The 14,504-nt window shown below is 42.7% G+C and overlaps 1 protein-coding gene across 1 annotated transcript; it reads right to left on the bottom strand.

Moving 5' to 3' along the window:
• Positions 1–4,984: 4,984 nt before the first annotated feature.
• LOC309819198 (lysozyme-like protein 1) lies at positions 4,985–14,259 on the bottom strand (the record flags this gene model as incomplete). The annotated part of the gene is made up of 4 exons (XM_082649348.1): positions 14,118–14,259; positions 13,464–13,622; positions 5,834–5,912; positions 4,985–5,054 (listed from the first exon to the last, which is right to left on the bottom strand). The coding sequence occupies exons 1-4, from the start codon at positions 14,254–14,256 to the stop codon at positions 4,985–4,987; spliced, it is 447 nt and encodes a 148-aa protein (XP_082505474.1). The 5' UTR covers positions 14,257–14,259.
• Between the last annotated feature and the right edge of the window lie 245 nt (positions 14,260–14,504).

The raw sequence follows: 14,504 nt of genomic DNA on the forward strand, positions 1-14,504 counted from the left end.
ACGGACCTAGTGAAACACACTCGGCCTCGGTTTCCCCCGCGGTTTCTTTCAGGCAAGATCTCCCCCTTTCCCTCCAGGAAATGCCATTATTTCACACCAAATGTAGCTCGATCTGCTGTAGGCAGTCCCTGTTAGAAATCTCCTGTCCAACGTACTGGAGAAAGAATAATGTAGAACTAGAGTAATAGTAACCGATTTTTATTAAAAGGCTGGTCTGTGCCACTAGTGCTTCTGACATTGTTGCTAAATCGTTACCACAGCTGTGCGCGGCAAATATTATTCCCATTTCACAGGAGGTGGAACGGCATGGTAACCATGGGGGTTGGGTTTTTCAGAACAGTATCCGCTCTGAGTCTTTTCTCTCAATGTCGGACCAAATGGCAGATCTTAATTGTTTGGAAAATGTGACCGATATCACCTTTTTGTCTCTGTTGAAGTCATCCCCAAAGCAGCGAAGGAGTCTGTGGAAACATGGACCCCATAGAATTACGGATTGAGGGCTTTTGGTGAAGTTTGGAGGAGAATAAAAGCACTGGGAAAAGAAAGACCCCTTTTTGCAAAAACTGGCCTAGAGTCCAGACCTAAAAACACTTGTGGTTATTAACCCAAATATGCAATAATAGGGGAAAGAGAAAATGAATTATGGGACAGCACAGTGACTATGGTGCTGTTCTCATGGATCACATATATTTTACAAAATATTAATTGGGGGAAATCTTGGCGTATATTAAGTGAAAACAGCAGGCTACAAAATTAAAACTCCGTAATTCCAACTTTATAAAAAATAGAAAAAAAAAAATGGAAGGAAGACCAAAAGTATTAGCAGCATTTATCAGTGAACGGGGAGAATATTTTTATGGTTTTGAAGAATAGTGTCTATATGTTCCACAATGAATATATACTGTTAAATCAGAGCCGACCCAGTAAGAGTACCAAAACCAAGGAAAAGGGAACACCAGACATTTGTGTTGTCAAGTAAGCGCAAGCCATTGTCGTGCTTCAAGTTGCAGCCCAGGGTAAGAAAATACATTCTTCGTCGTTCTCCGCCTTTCCCCTCTCCAGTGAGACTGTTCATTACTACCTGAGCTTCCATTCCCCCCTCTTTCCGCTGTTAGAGGAGGACCAACTTACACAGATGGGCTTGTGTCTCTGTGATTTAGACAGTTTGCGTGTGCCTCCTTTTCCTACTCTTCTGAACTGTAGAACTAAGCAGATATGAGACGGAAAGAAAATGAGGGAAAGAGAGGGTCACAGTGCCATGTAGGTGCCTTGAGGGCCCTCAAGGAAGCCCACTGTGGTCCAAATGCTCTGCTACAGTTGGGGTTCCCCCTGGATCCCCAGCTCTCCTAGGCATCGGCTCCTTTGGAAGCTGGTTGTGTGAATCTCCGTCCAGGACATCATAGCCTATCAAGAACTGCTAGCGGCTTGACAGTCTGTGGAGCAGCTGCCCTGGATGACAGTAGCGTCTGTAGTGCTTTCTCAGGCCACTGCTGAGGAAATGCAAGGCCAGAAGACCCTGGCAGAACAGCCCAAAGAGCGTGGGCTGTAGTGGCCACTTGGCTTATGCTGGAAGAAATGATTTTCTTGTTTTAGATTTTTTTGATTAAAAAATGTGATTATTCTTCTAGTTGGCAGAAGTAATACATGTTTATTTCTTCACATTTTAGAAATCCAGAGCATTTTCCTTCCATTTTGGGAGGACACAGGAAATCTTTCTAAGCCTCCTAATGAAGTCTTTACTTTAAAAATTCACCTTGAAGACATTAAATTTGGTGGGAGAGCATTTCCTACCCTTTTCTCATAGGTCTTTCAGGGGCTGGCTAGAGTTTGTACTATATTTGGGGTTCTGAAAACAGAAACCTCATTTAAAATGGAGATGGGAGGCCGGAAGGGGGCGCTCTAGTGCCCTCCCACTCCACGTCAATTACTTCTCCAGCAGGAAAGTTACTACTTTATCACCCAGCACAAGGAAGGAAGAATTTCTCTTCGCCCAGCAACAGCCCAGCCAATGAGAGACTGTCACAACTCAGCCAATGAAAAGCCACCACACTTCACACATTGGCGTTTCCTCCAGTGGACTCTTTGTTCATAACCACCTTTCCCAACTCCCCCTTCTCCTCTATAAAAGAATGTTCCTTTCTTTTCTTCTCTGGACCTGCCTTTGGTTCACCATAGACTGCATGTTCTAAAGAGCAATTCTTTGCTGTTCCCAAATGAACCCACTTTGTTGGTAAAATAACTATCTGTTTTATTGTTTTAGGTCAGCAGGGTACTCAAGGAAGTAGCTGTATTGAACACAGATGAGAGGCTCAGGACATCTTGTCCCTAAAGGGACTAGGACACTGTTCTTGCCCTGAGTTCTGAAGATTCTTCTAGGGTGGCATGGCCCCTGGCTTCCTCACTGTGGCACTGTGAGCCTTGGGAAAACAGTCATCCTTCCCATATCTCAATGGCTTCTGCATAAAATGAAGATTATGTTACACTCTATGTCCCAAGATGTTTGTGAGAGCGTTTGGAATAATGGATGTGAGCCTGACTTGAAAATTAAAATATTGTAAAGGCAAGGTCTTATTCCTAGTTTTTCTATGATTCTACATGTGTCCAGGAGTACCAAAAATCAATAGCAAACATTTTCAATTCTCAAATATTATGTGCTTAGTGCTGCAAAAAGGATTGTGGAGGATATAGAAGTAAAACACATGATCCAGGCCGCAAGGAGCTTACGTACCAGGGGAGATCACCAATGCTTGATGATCTCATTGTATAGCTCATACCTTCATTAAATAGTCCACACTGAGCCATTAGGGAAGACCATAGAGGAGACCATTAGGAGGTTGGAGGAGCAGAGAGGCCTCATGCAGTCTGGGTGGGGCTTGAATAGGTGACAGGGAAATGGTACAATCTCTCTGTTTTTCTGGGGAAAACCAGGACCAAAGCCACCCAAGGGCAAATGATATATTGGGTTCAGGGTGCATCAAGAAAAAGTGATGGACCAGACAGACAGGGCTGAGTAATAACAGGGAACCAGCGGGGAAGCAAAGGGACAGATCCTAGTGGAGGGGAGTCCCAAGACTCAGGCAGAGCTGAGTCCCCAAAGAAAGAATGTATCCACATAAGCAGCTCTACACCCCAATATCTGCACCACTGTGTGCTCAGTGCATCTGGTAAGGAGCTGATAATGTTGTTGTGAGGAGAAATTGAAAATCTGTTTCCAAATGTCTTGGAAACTGTATAAGCGAATGTAAATCTTAGTTTATTTTAATAAATAAAGATAACTCAGGAATAGGAGTAATATTTTCCCCTTGAATTTCAGAGGGCATTGATTGTGGAAAATTATCCAGGATAATTCATTTTTTTATCCTAAATTATTATGTACGGAAATACTAAATGAAGCACTTGGGGAGAGAAATAGTAAGATTGCATGCTTAGAACAGTTACGAGTTTTGCAAAAAGATCCGTCAAGTTGTAGAGCCAGCTAGCTTCCCTTCACCTTGGATTTCAAAGCACTTTTTGGATTTGGATTTTTGTTTTGTTAAAAAGTTTCCCCCTAGTCTTTGAATAGCTGGCGCCGGGACCCATGCCCACCTATGTCATTAACATGGTACCACTGGTTTTAACGATGCAGGTTTGACTAAGAATGGAGACTGTAAGGTGGATGAATGACAAGATAATAATAATGAAAAATACGTATTTATGGACCTCTACAAGCACTGATTGTTGATTTAGTGCAGTGTAATGGACACTAAAATTCTCAGATTTTCTTCAGCCATCTTAAGTAATTATGTTTTGATTCTTACATCAGAAGTTTTGAAAGTTTTTTTTTTTCCCATGCTTTGTAATGCCTGTTAAATTGTCACAGGATTACGTTTGTTTAGGCACATACAAAACGTTTATATTCTTTTGGAAAGTAGCGTTCTGCTTTTAAAGCCTAGGTCTGCAAGTAAAGCCAGTGGATGCGGAATGAGCCAACAGTAAACCGAGGCAGCTGGCCACTAGAGGGTGTTTATGGGTTATTTAGGTGCTACGACGAAACCATCAGTCTGACTCGTGGGGACTTTCTTCTAAGTGGGCAACTTATTTGCAGGCATAACCGTTTTCCCAACAAACCTCACAGTCAGATTGCATTCAACCTGACTCTAAGGTTCCGACAACACAGGCCCAACCACTTCTAACCCTAGCAGGACAGAGGATGGACAAGGCAAAGCTCAGCGGAGTGGAGCTGCGCTGTAGAGGAGCCACCCCTGCATGGAGCAGAGGGCATCCTGGGAATATCTCTGGGGATCTGAACTCCTCAGCCCACTGTTCCAGCTAACGAAATATCTTTAGTCAGGCCAGTTTCCAAGCAAACTAATGAAATCTGTAGGTCTAAGTCTGGAAACAATTTTGTCATGAGGATGTAAGTGTGGTTTTTGATAGGTTTAATTTAAATGGATGTTGGAATAACATGGGGAACCCTGGGGCTAAGAGCTGCAACTTCATCTATTTGGTCCCATTAGAATACCCATCATAACTGCCTGGAGGAATCAGGAACATTCTCTCTGGCAGAGATGAGCTGAGGAAGGGCTATTCATCCGATGACCAGGAGAAGAAGGGCTTACTGCTCCAGGACAGAGGTCAGCAAACTATGGTCATTCCTCCAGCGTTCTCCTTGACATGGGAATCGTATTTTTAAAATAAGCAGCCATTTCAGGGCCACAGGAATCAGGACTTATTACAGTGAAGAAGAGAAGCTTGTTCCTTCCAGGGCTAGAACATTCTGTAGGTGACTTTTCAAGTCTTAACCATGTGCTATTATGACATCATTGAAATTTAGTCAGGGTAAAGTCAAGACATTTAAATGGAACTATTTATTTCCTTAAAAATATAGCTTAACTTTCCCTCTCCAACTCTAGAAGGACTTTTAGGAGGAAGGGAGACAAGATGACACGACTGTTCTTACAAATCCTAGGGGGCTGTTGTGAAACATCCTTGGTGTCAGTCCAGTTCATGAAACCTCACATCCCTTTTTCCACCCAGACAGGTCTTTGCCCTCACAATGCTTCTTCCAGCCTTGCCTAAGGAGGAGAGGGAAGCAGGAACAACAGAGAAAAGCGTGACAATCCAAATATTCTGAGGTTCAAACACCATAGACAATTAACCCATGTAACCCGTGGTGCCCAGGTTTCAGTGTCATTTGCTACTGAGATCCAAGGACTCCATCTTTTTGCCTTGTTAAGACTTTCCTCTCCCTGGTTTTTTCCTAGAGCCCATATTAGCCTTGGCAACAAGTAAGCAACTTTTATAAGGATGGGTCATTTTGTTAAACATCCACATCTCTGAAAATTTGGGATCCCCAAGTGAGTGACCTGATTAACAACGTTCACAAGAAACACAGCTGCAGAGATGACGGTGGGCGCCAGCTTAGCCATGTCTCATGCACAACCTGGGGAAGTTTCCTGTCCATTTCTCATGCAACTGACATGGTCATTTTCCTCTCCCTGCCATAGACTTCCAAAACCTTATCCAAATCTAGGGCAAACTCGAGCTTTTTCCTCTGGTGTGTTGTCTTCACGGATGCTCTCCAATTTACGTGAGAATGCACCTCTCTCTTCATTGTTTGGAACACGAAGGCAATTGCAAATTATTCTGACTCCTTACCACCTCTCCTCCCCATATACTAATCCCTTCTACCAGGTTCACTGCACATCCACACCCTAATAGAGGAGGATATAGACTAGGTCACATGAAAATCGCTGGACCACTCTGCATAGGTGAACTTGTCTCCATCCCCTGCAGCAGTGATGAACTGTAGGTTCCACCCACATCAGTTTGTCTCCCAAGGAAAGACTCTTACCAGTAGTTCATCCCATCTGTCTCTTTAACAATTTTCTTGGCACAGATAATTGCATCTGTGAGGTCGTCAGTGATCAAGTCTGTAAGAGAGAGTAGAGGGTTAGCTGAGATTTTATTGTTGGAGCTGGGGAGACCCGAATCAGATTTTCTTCACTTTTCTCACTGCTTTTGGAGCAGGCGGGTTGGAAGAACCATGAGCCGTATCCTTATTTTTGTTACACTTCTTCACAAATCAAAGAACTGTTTTTGTTTCTAGACCATCCACATCTTAAAGTTTCAGACTCCTTGGTGTTTCAGAGGAATGGACCAGCCCTGAAAGGTTTTTGGAAATGTGTTTAGGGAAAACACAACAGGAAAATGTTTTTTATGTCTTAAAGAAACACACAAGTGAGAAAGGACAGTACAGTGTTTTCTTTACTTGTGTTAATTTGACATGGAACATCTCTTTATAGATAATTATTAAACTTTTGTCTATTGTAACTTTCTGGTTTGTGCAATAATTTTCTTTTCTTTCTTTTTCTTTGTAGAAATTTTTAAGTTTTATGTCAAATACATCAATCTTTGCCTTTGTTACTTTTTCTATGGCTTTCAGATGTAACAAATCTTTCAACTGAAAATGTGTTCATTGACGTTGCTTCACCAGAAGTGGTCTCAAAATCCTTCTCAACACAAACATGACAGAAAAAGGCAGATAAACAAAAAAAAGTCCAACATCATTTCTGTTGCAGGTTGGTTTCTCCAGAAGCAGTTGCTGAGATGGGTTTGGAGTGCAAGGTGTTTTTTAGGGATCCACACCTGTAGAAGAAACGGGCAGAAGTAGGGCTGGGCAGGCGGAGACCATAGCTGTGATCTAGACCCATCAAACCTCACCCCCTGGCCTTGAGCCTGTGGTGAATGTTGCCCATCAGAGTTGCCCAGGTTGGACCCCTCTGAGGCCCAGTTTTTATACCCCAGCTGCACTCACTCCCCGGGTTTGGCTGCCCACGGGACCTTAGGGAATGCAGCTCTTGACACCCGAGCAGGTGCCGGTAGACAGTGCGCAAATCACACAAATGCAGCTGGGACCAAATGTCCTTCCTTTGAGGGGAACCTGGGAAATCCACATCCACGCCCACCACAACCACCAATCCAAGACACAAAAACCCAAACCATTTGACAGAATTTCTATTTAACAACTGAGCAAAGATTTTGTAGACATTGGGTAACGCTCGATATTGACAAGGGTGCAATGACATATGCACTCCTGAGTTCTTGCTGATGGAAGTGTAATGGACTCAACTTTTCTGGAAAGCAAATAAAGCTTTATTAGCTTATAAAAGTCTTCTGCCTTGTTTCTGGGAAGAGAATTATTTATAACAATAGCTATTGCTATTAGTTGACCTTTATGGAAAATGTACCCTATGTCCAGCACGTATGAAGCCTCTTCATGCATTATCTCCCTCATACTACAGGATTACCATGGCTACAGCCATTAGCATCCCTGTAAACTGGGGTCACACACCCAGTAAGCGAGTCTGCCTTCAAACCTAAGGCTACTTCCTTCCAACAGAGCTACTGCAACAAGATTCCCGCCTGTGCAACACCGTCTGCTAACAAAGTCGATAATAAAAGTATAAATACTTCATTAATTTTTCAAGTAATTATTATCCAAACTTAAGGGCTTGGTATCTAATACAAGTTCAGATTACTTAGAAACACTTTATTTCATGTGCATACATTCCTGATGAGTGCTTGAGACACTGCGGTTTGTGATTGAACGTGGTTGGGGCCTGTTTCCTAGGAGAAGTGGGTTCTCTGGGGTCTCCAGGGATGGCAGGACACAGATTACACAGAGTAGGGAAGAAGCAGAGGGTACGCTGTTAGATCTGCCTCGGCGCAGCCCTGGGGCCAGTACGCAGAGAACAAAGCTCGTGTTTGCGGTGCGGCAGGTTGCCCGTCTGGAGATGCTGTGCACGGTTTGGTGGGAGGCGTAGGTACTGCAGGCCCGGGTCATACAGATCGTGGAAGGTGTTTGTCAATGTCCCACTTTGTTGCACAACTGAGAGGTTTTGCAAGTGCAAGTTGGACGTGAGTTTGAATTTCCTTAGGATAATGTGTTAAGCTAGGTCGGGGCTGGGGAATAAAGGACCTGGCACGGGGCTGAGATGTGCGAAACCCAGTGAAATTGCCACAGAGGGGCAGCAGAGGGGCAGAAACGAGCCCAGAGAGCAGGTATGTACCGGCACGCGAGCCAAGAATGGCTTCTGCTCCATTTACTTCAAATAGACAATTCTGTCCAGTCAAACACAGATAAGGAAAGGGTTAGGTTGAACATCAAAGCATCGTTCCATGGAATCATTTATTCTCCCCCATCCAACAAAAGAAAACAGCAACAATCTACACAAAAAGAACTCGTTCTTTTCAGGTAAAAGACTTTGAGTTCTACTGCAAAGTCTGTCTCTCCCCAGCATAGTCCTGGCCCCCAATGGAAATACCACTACCTTGACCCAGAATTTACATCTCCTCGTACTCTCTGAAGTGACAATGGCCAACTCAGATACCAGGCTGATATGAGAAATAGAGATTAATGTAAGTGGGCTAGCCTAGATACAGGGGGCAATGATGGTTTTCTTAAACATCTCTTATTTTAATGAGGACTAAGTTATTGGAGGGAAATAAAGATTGCTATTACATTATTATAGGTATGTGAGTTTGTGTATACATAGATATGTTTATATCTCTATATATGTATATATAACAAATATTATGTCCAAATAGTTTGGGAAGGCCGCAGCAATCTGAGGAATATGGTTTGGTCTGGTACTAACAAGAGCACGTAGCTTCAGCAGGTGGGCGTGAGGTGCATGTATTCTGTACATGCATGAGGTGTCACCTACCTTGCACACACACTCTAATGCTAGCTTGTTTCTAGGTTCTCATGACGAATGTCCCTACTTCTGTAATCCATGGGACAGAATGACATTGTCCCTAAGTACAGCCTCTCTGGCCTGAGGCTGGGGGCGGCCGGTCATAGAGGGTGATTAGGGTATAAAACCAACATCTTGTTTTCTATTTTAAAGCTGTCCCTAAAAATCCCAGGCTTTTGATGATGAGAAAGCAGATATGAGTGATCCTTCACCTCTAACCACGAACCATCTAACATTTTAATTTCTGAGAATCCATGGTTGTCTTGCAGATATACATTTACCCCAGACTTCCTTAACTGGCACAACATTGGACAATCCTCAATCAGTAAACTGCATGTAAAGTCAAGCACGGCCGTGAGCGGCAGATTTTCTCTCCTACTGTAAACAACTAGACAACTAGAAAAAACATGTGATCATGATTTTCAGGCATTAGACAACAGGGAATGCAGAATCCTTGAGAGATAGAAACCAGACGAGGCTCACCTTGTGACTGCTGTGACCGTCTGCCCAGTGCCACTTTCCAGACCTTGAAGGTAAAACCCAGACAGGAGATGGCAGTCTACGTGGAGGGGACAGAGATGAGAGACTGAGACAGTTGGCATTTGTCGAGAGGGTCCCTGAGAGGAAGGAGTCACCAAAAGGAGCACGCCTGAGCTCTGCAGAGAGATGCCACTGAGTCTTTGGTTGAAGACCAAACCGGGCATGTCGAGGGTAAAACTCCATGAGACTAGTCAGAGAACTGTTGCGAGGGACCTCAACAATTGCAGGGATCAGCCAGGGCTGGGAGACATGATTTCTGACTGGTCAGAGGAGAGAGACTTTGCTGAACCTTAGGATATTCAAGAGAGGCTAAAAGGGAAATACTTTGAGAGTAAGGCGGAACTAGCCCTCCCATAATGACTGCTCTAGAACATCCCTGACCAGAACTAGCTGCTTGCCAAGATGAACTTCAATAATCCTTAAAGGAAGACAACACAATCCAGACACTCAACAATGTAATACACATGCTGTCTAATATCCAATAAAAAGCGATCACGTGTACGAAGAGGTATGGAAATGTAACCCATAACCAGGAGAAAGATCAGTCAAAGGGAAGACCCAGAAGTGACAGAGTTGATTGAATTAGCAGACAAGAAACTTAAAACAATGCTTATAAATATGTTTATTGCTATCAAGGACTTACAGGAAAACATGAATCAAATGAGAGAAATGAAAGATATAAAATAATTACCTAGCACTGAAAAAATGCATTACCTGAAATGAAACATTCAATTGGTGAATTTAATAGATTAGGCACTTCAGAAGAAAGATCAGAGAACTTGAACATAGAGTGGTGGAAACAATTGAAAAAGAAAAAACAAAGAAATCGAAAAAGGCTGAAAAAAAAATGAAGAGCCTCAGTGACCTATAGGAAAACATTAAATGATCTAACACATGTGTTATTAGACTCCTAGAAGGAGAAATTAAAAAAGTATCCACTCAGGGATCCAAAATGTTAGCAAATATCAAGCAAGATAAACACACACAAAAACCAGACATTTGTGATCAAATTGCTGAAAATTGGTGACAAAGAGGAAATTGTAAAAAGGGGCTAGAGGAAAAAGGACACATTACCTACAAGGAGCCCGAGAAAATCAAGAGTCAACTCTATTATATGTGAAGTGGTATAATGTTTTTTGAAGGTAGAATGTGATGCATATTGTAAACCCTAGAGGAACCACTAAAAATAAAACAGAAGTACAGATAATAAGCCAGTGGTGGAAATAAGAGAGAATACTGGAAAGATTCAATTAATCCAAAAGAAGGCAGGAAAAATAAATCAAGAATAGATGGATAGATCCCACAAATAGATGGTAGATTTTAAAGTAATCATATCAGCAATTACATTAAATATAAATGATCAAAATCAAGGTTCAGCAAACTATGTAGGACCCACAGGCCCACCCTCTGTTTTTGTAAATAAAGTTTTATTAGAACACAATCATGCCCATTCATTTACGTATTGTCTGTGACTGCTTTTGTGCTATGTGAAGAGTTGAATAGTTACAAAAGAGACTATAAGGCTCACAACACCTAAACTGTTTATTATCTGTCCCTTTCAGAAAAAGTTCCCTGGTCTAAACATTACTGTTGAAAAGCAGAAGTTGTTGGACTGGCTATAAAAGCAACACCCAATTATATGCTGTCTATGAGAAATTCACTGTAAATGTAAACATATCAAAGATATTAATGATAGTTCCTTTTTGAAGTTTTCATTTCCCAGCATAATCTCTGCTTTCAATAAGTTACTTTTATCTGGTTTTTGTTGTTGTTGTTGGTGGTGGTGGTGGTCTCATTCTTTCATGTCAGTGACACTCCTATGAAGTCTAATGCCCCTTAGTTATCTGCACTTATTTAGGAGAGGGACACTAAAAAGCTGATTAGGAGTTCTGTACACAGAGGTGGGGATTTTCAACTGTGCATCTCACTGTAGGGAGATCTAGCTAGTTTGTTCACTGGGAAGTCCCACTTCTGTTACTTCCTTTCCATCTGGCTGGATTCCCCAGAACAAGGTCTTCTCTTCTGGAGAGGCTAGGCTGGTTGCCAACATTCCAGGATCGGAGTGAAGGAAGGTGACTGGGACTACAGAAACTTAACTCCATGTTTCATATGGAGCTCTCACACTCAAATGTTGGCGAGGTCTCTCAGTTGAGAGATGTTCTACTTATCCTGTCCAGGAGAGAGAGCCCCAGTATCCTGCCAGGGTTGAGGAGGAGCAGTCAATACATGAATAGAATCAGGAGGAGAATCAGCTGCTCCTTAACTGGATTTCCAATTGATCATCCTGTTGTCAACCTGCCTTCCCTCCAGTTTCCAGAAGTAGCTGGTGCTGCTAATTTCTGAGCCCTTTTGGGATCCTGTGGTTGCTTCTTGGCTTTCCCATGGTCAGTTTAAGATTCAGGATTTAGCAATTCTCTAATTGCTAAATTAGTCACCATTTGTCCTCTCACTTTCCAGCTTCTAACAATATACACAGCCAACCACCATGTTTAACTAGAAGACTCTATTGGCAAGCTCATAGGAGATGCTAATGAGAGTGACCAAGAAGGGAAGGAGTTTAAAAGTCAAACCTGTAACAAGTGAAGGTACTGAATGTTTGAGCCTTGGAGATAAGAATTGAAGATGAGAAATACTTACTAATTATTTTCAAACATTTAATAAGTTGCTGTGTATAAAATATAGAAAATCTGTTTTGAATAAATTCAGAAGGAAAAACTAGCATTAATGGAAGAAAGCTATAAGGACATGGATTTTGGCTCAACAAAAGAATGCTCTAAATTAAGGGTTGATCAACAATTGGTCAGGAGGTAGCGAGCATTCCATAGTATTGTAGGAGTAGGGACAACTTATTAGGTAAATTAACATAGTGTTCCATCATTCATACATTCACACTTATGTACTGGTTATCTTGTATGTGTCCAAGAGAAATAAAAGTTTATTTCCTGCTCCTCAGGAATTTTATCACTCTTTGTCTTCACCCTTGCTTTTTTCCCTACATTCATTTAGTTAATGAATATTTCTTGAGCTCCAACAATGGCCAGGGACCATTCTAGGCACTGAGGATACACCAGTGATCAAAACAGATAAAACTCCTGCCCTCACAGAGCTTACCTTCTAGAGGGGGAGCAAACAAGACAACCACTTACTTCACTCCATCCTTCTACTGTTGAGTATCCCTTGCATATTCTTCTCCATACCACCAGCCATGACCATCATTCAGGTCTTTTTATCTCTCACTTAAATCGTCTCTTCTTTAATCTGTCTCACACCCAGCTTGCATATTAATTTTTCTGAAGCAATGTTGAATCAACTGACCTATTCTGATTTCCTAGTGCAGGCAGAATCAGTGTATGCTCCTTAGCCTGGGTCCCAAGGTCCTCTGTGGTCAGGTAGTCATCAACCTCTACAACCACATGTCCTGTTATTTTTCATGCACCTTTTTGCTTTTTTGTTCTCCTTACCTGGAATGACATTTCTCTATCTTTGAATATCCAAATCTTACCTATCTTCCAAATCTTAGATAAAATATCATTATGTCTACAAAGCTTCCCATGACTTTATTAATAATATCTCTTTCCTTGGAAGCCCACACCTGTTTACAGTCATTTATCGAACTTCGTATAAGCACATATTCTCTTCCCTAACGCCAGAATTCGTGTTGGATGCGTCCTGCTATGCTCAGTTCTGTGCACACATATATTTCTCAAGTGATTGAAGTGAAAGACCTGGAAGTGAATTCTAGCGTCATTTCTACTGTTTACAAAATGCTATGTGAAGTGAATTTATTTGTCTCATTCTGTACAAAGAAACGTAAACTGCATGTATTGAGTGAATTGCTATGGAAAACAGTTGGTGGAAAGCAGTTGGTGAACAGCTTTTTCCTTCTTAATGCATATATTTAACTTTTCTATGCATGAAAGGGTAGTAAGGTCATTTATCCAGGCCCCTGTTTTTGTGGTGGGCTTCATAAAAACCACCCTAGAAGGTAAAAGTCATCTTTGGACAAGTAGGCCACAGGATCATGAGTGTCACCTTGGGGAACTGTTGAATAAGTTACTAGCCTAGCGCAGACCTACTTGCACATCTGGACTCCAAATTCTGGTTAAAGCAGAAGGTGTGTGGATATTCCATGATCAACTTCCCCGTCTATCCCTACGGATAATATCTGTAGAGTCAAAAGCATACCTGAGCAGGCCACATGACAGTGATTTTTCTCTTGCAGCTTCCCACGTCTGCACCACGTGTAACTGTTTATCTTAAAAATGCCATAGTCGGTGCTCCCATCCTCCAGGTCAGTCTGAGCAGTGGTGTTGTAGTGGCTTTCGTAGTAGGCCATGCAGATCCCTAGAGGGAGAAAAAGCCAGAAATGTGAGGGGAAAAAAAAGCATTTTTTTCTCCAACCCTGCTCTGAGGGGGAGAGTTCCCTTATACATGTTAAGGGAACATGCTCTGCTCCCAACAAAGCTTGGGGAGGGTCAGGGCTGGTAGTGCACCCGAGTGGCACAGGATGGACAGGGTGGCACACATAGTCAGTGGCTGAGTTTGGACTAGACTAAACGTCAGGTCTACCCCCTACACTGTCAGCAAGAATGGTGGTGTTTTCCCCTTCCCTTGCTGGTGTCATTTGTACAGGACTCCAGGAGTGAGGACAAGAGGGGCAGGGAGGAGGAGAGAAGCCCCCGAGAGCAGCAGTTAAGGACATGTGAACAGCCAGCAGCCGTCCCTGTTGGGCAGAGCATGGACAGGCTGGGAGCAAACAGAAGTGAGTGTGGATGGGGCCTTTGACATCTCAAGGGAGAGTCCAAAGGAAGAAAGAGAACAGGAAGGGAGAAATCTCACAGTTTCCAAGGCTAAAGCCCCGGTAATCGTCCAGGCCAGCCCTCGAAAATATTTTTGCCAGTTTACAGCGAGTGTAGATTTTGGGTTCAACGACTGTGATCAGGCAGCCCATCAGGGCCAAAGTACCAGCAGCCTTCATCCCCAGGCCTGTTGAAGGCAGAACCTGTCAAAAATGAGAGACCACATCAGACAGCCCTGCTTTGTCCTGATTCCTGAGACTAAGTCTATTGCCAATGAGAACTTCGAAATCTGCCAGCCTAGATGTTTCCTGTCACTTGTGAACATTCAGAGCCAGCATCAGGGAAAAACCAAGGGCAGTGAGTACACAGTACAGGGAAAGGGTGAGTGCAGGCTCTCTAACCCTTTCTACATGATTACTTTCAAGTA

This window comes from Grampus griseus, assembly GCF_964374135.1.
Source record: "Grampus griseus genome assembly, chromosome: 2".
Taxonomy (NCBI): domain Eukaryota; kingdom Metazoa; phylum Chordata; class Mammalia; order Artiodactyla; family Delphinidae; genus Grampus; species Grampus griseus.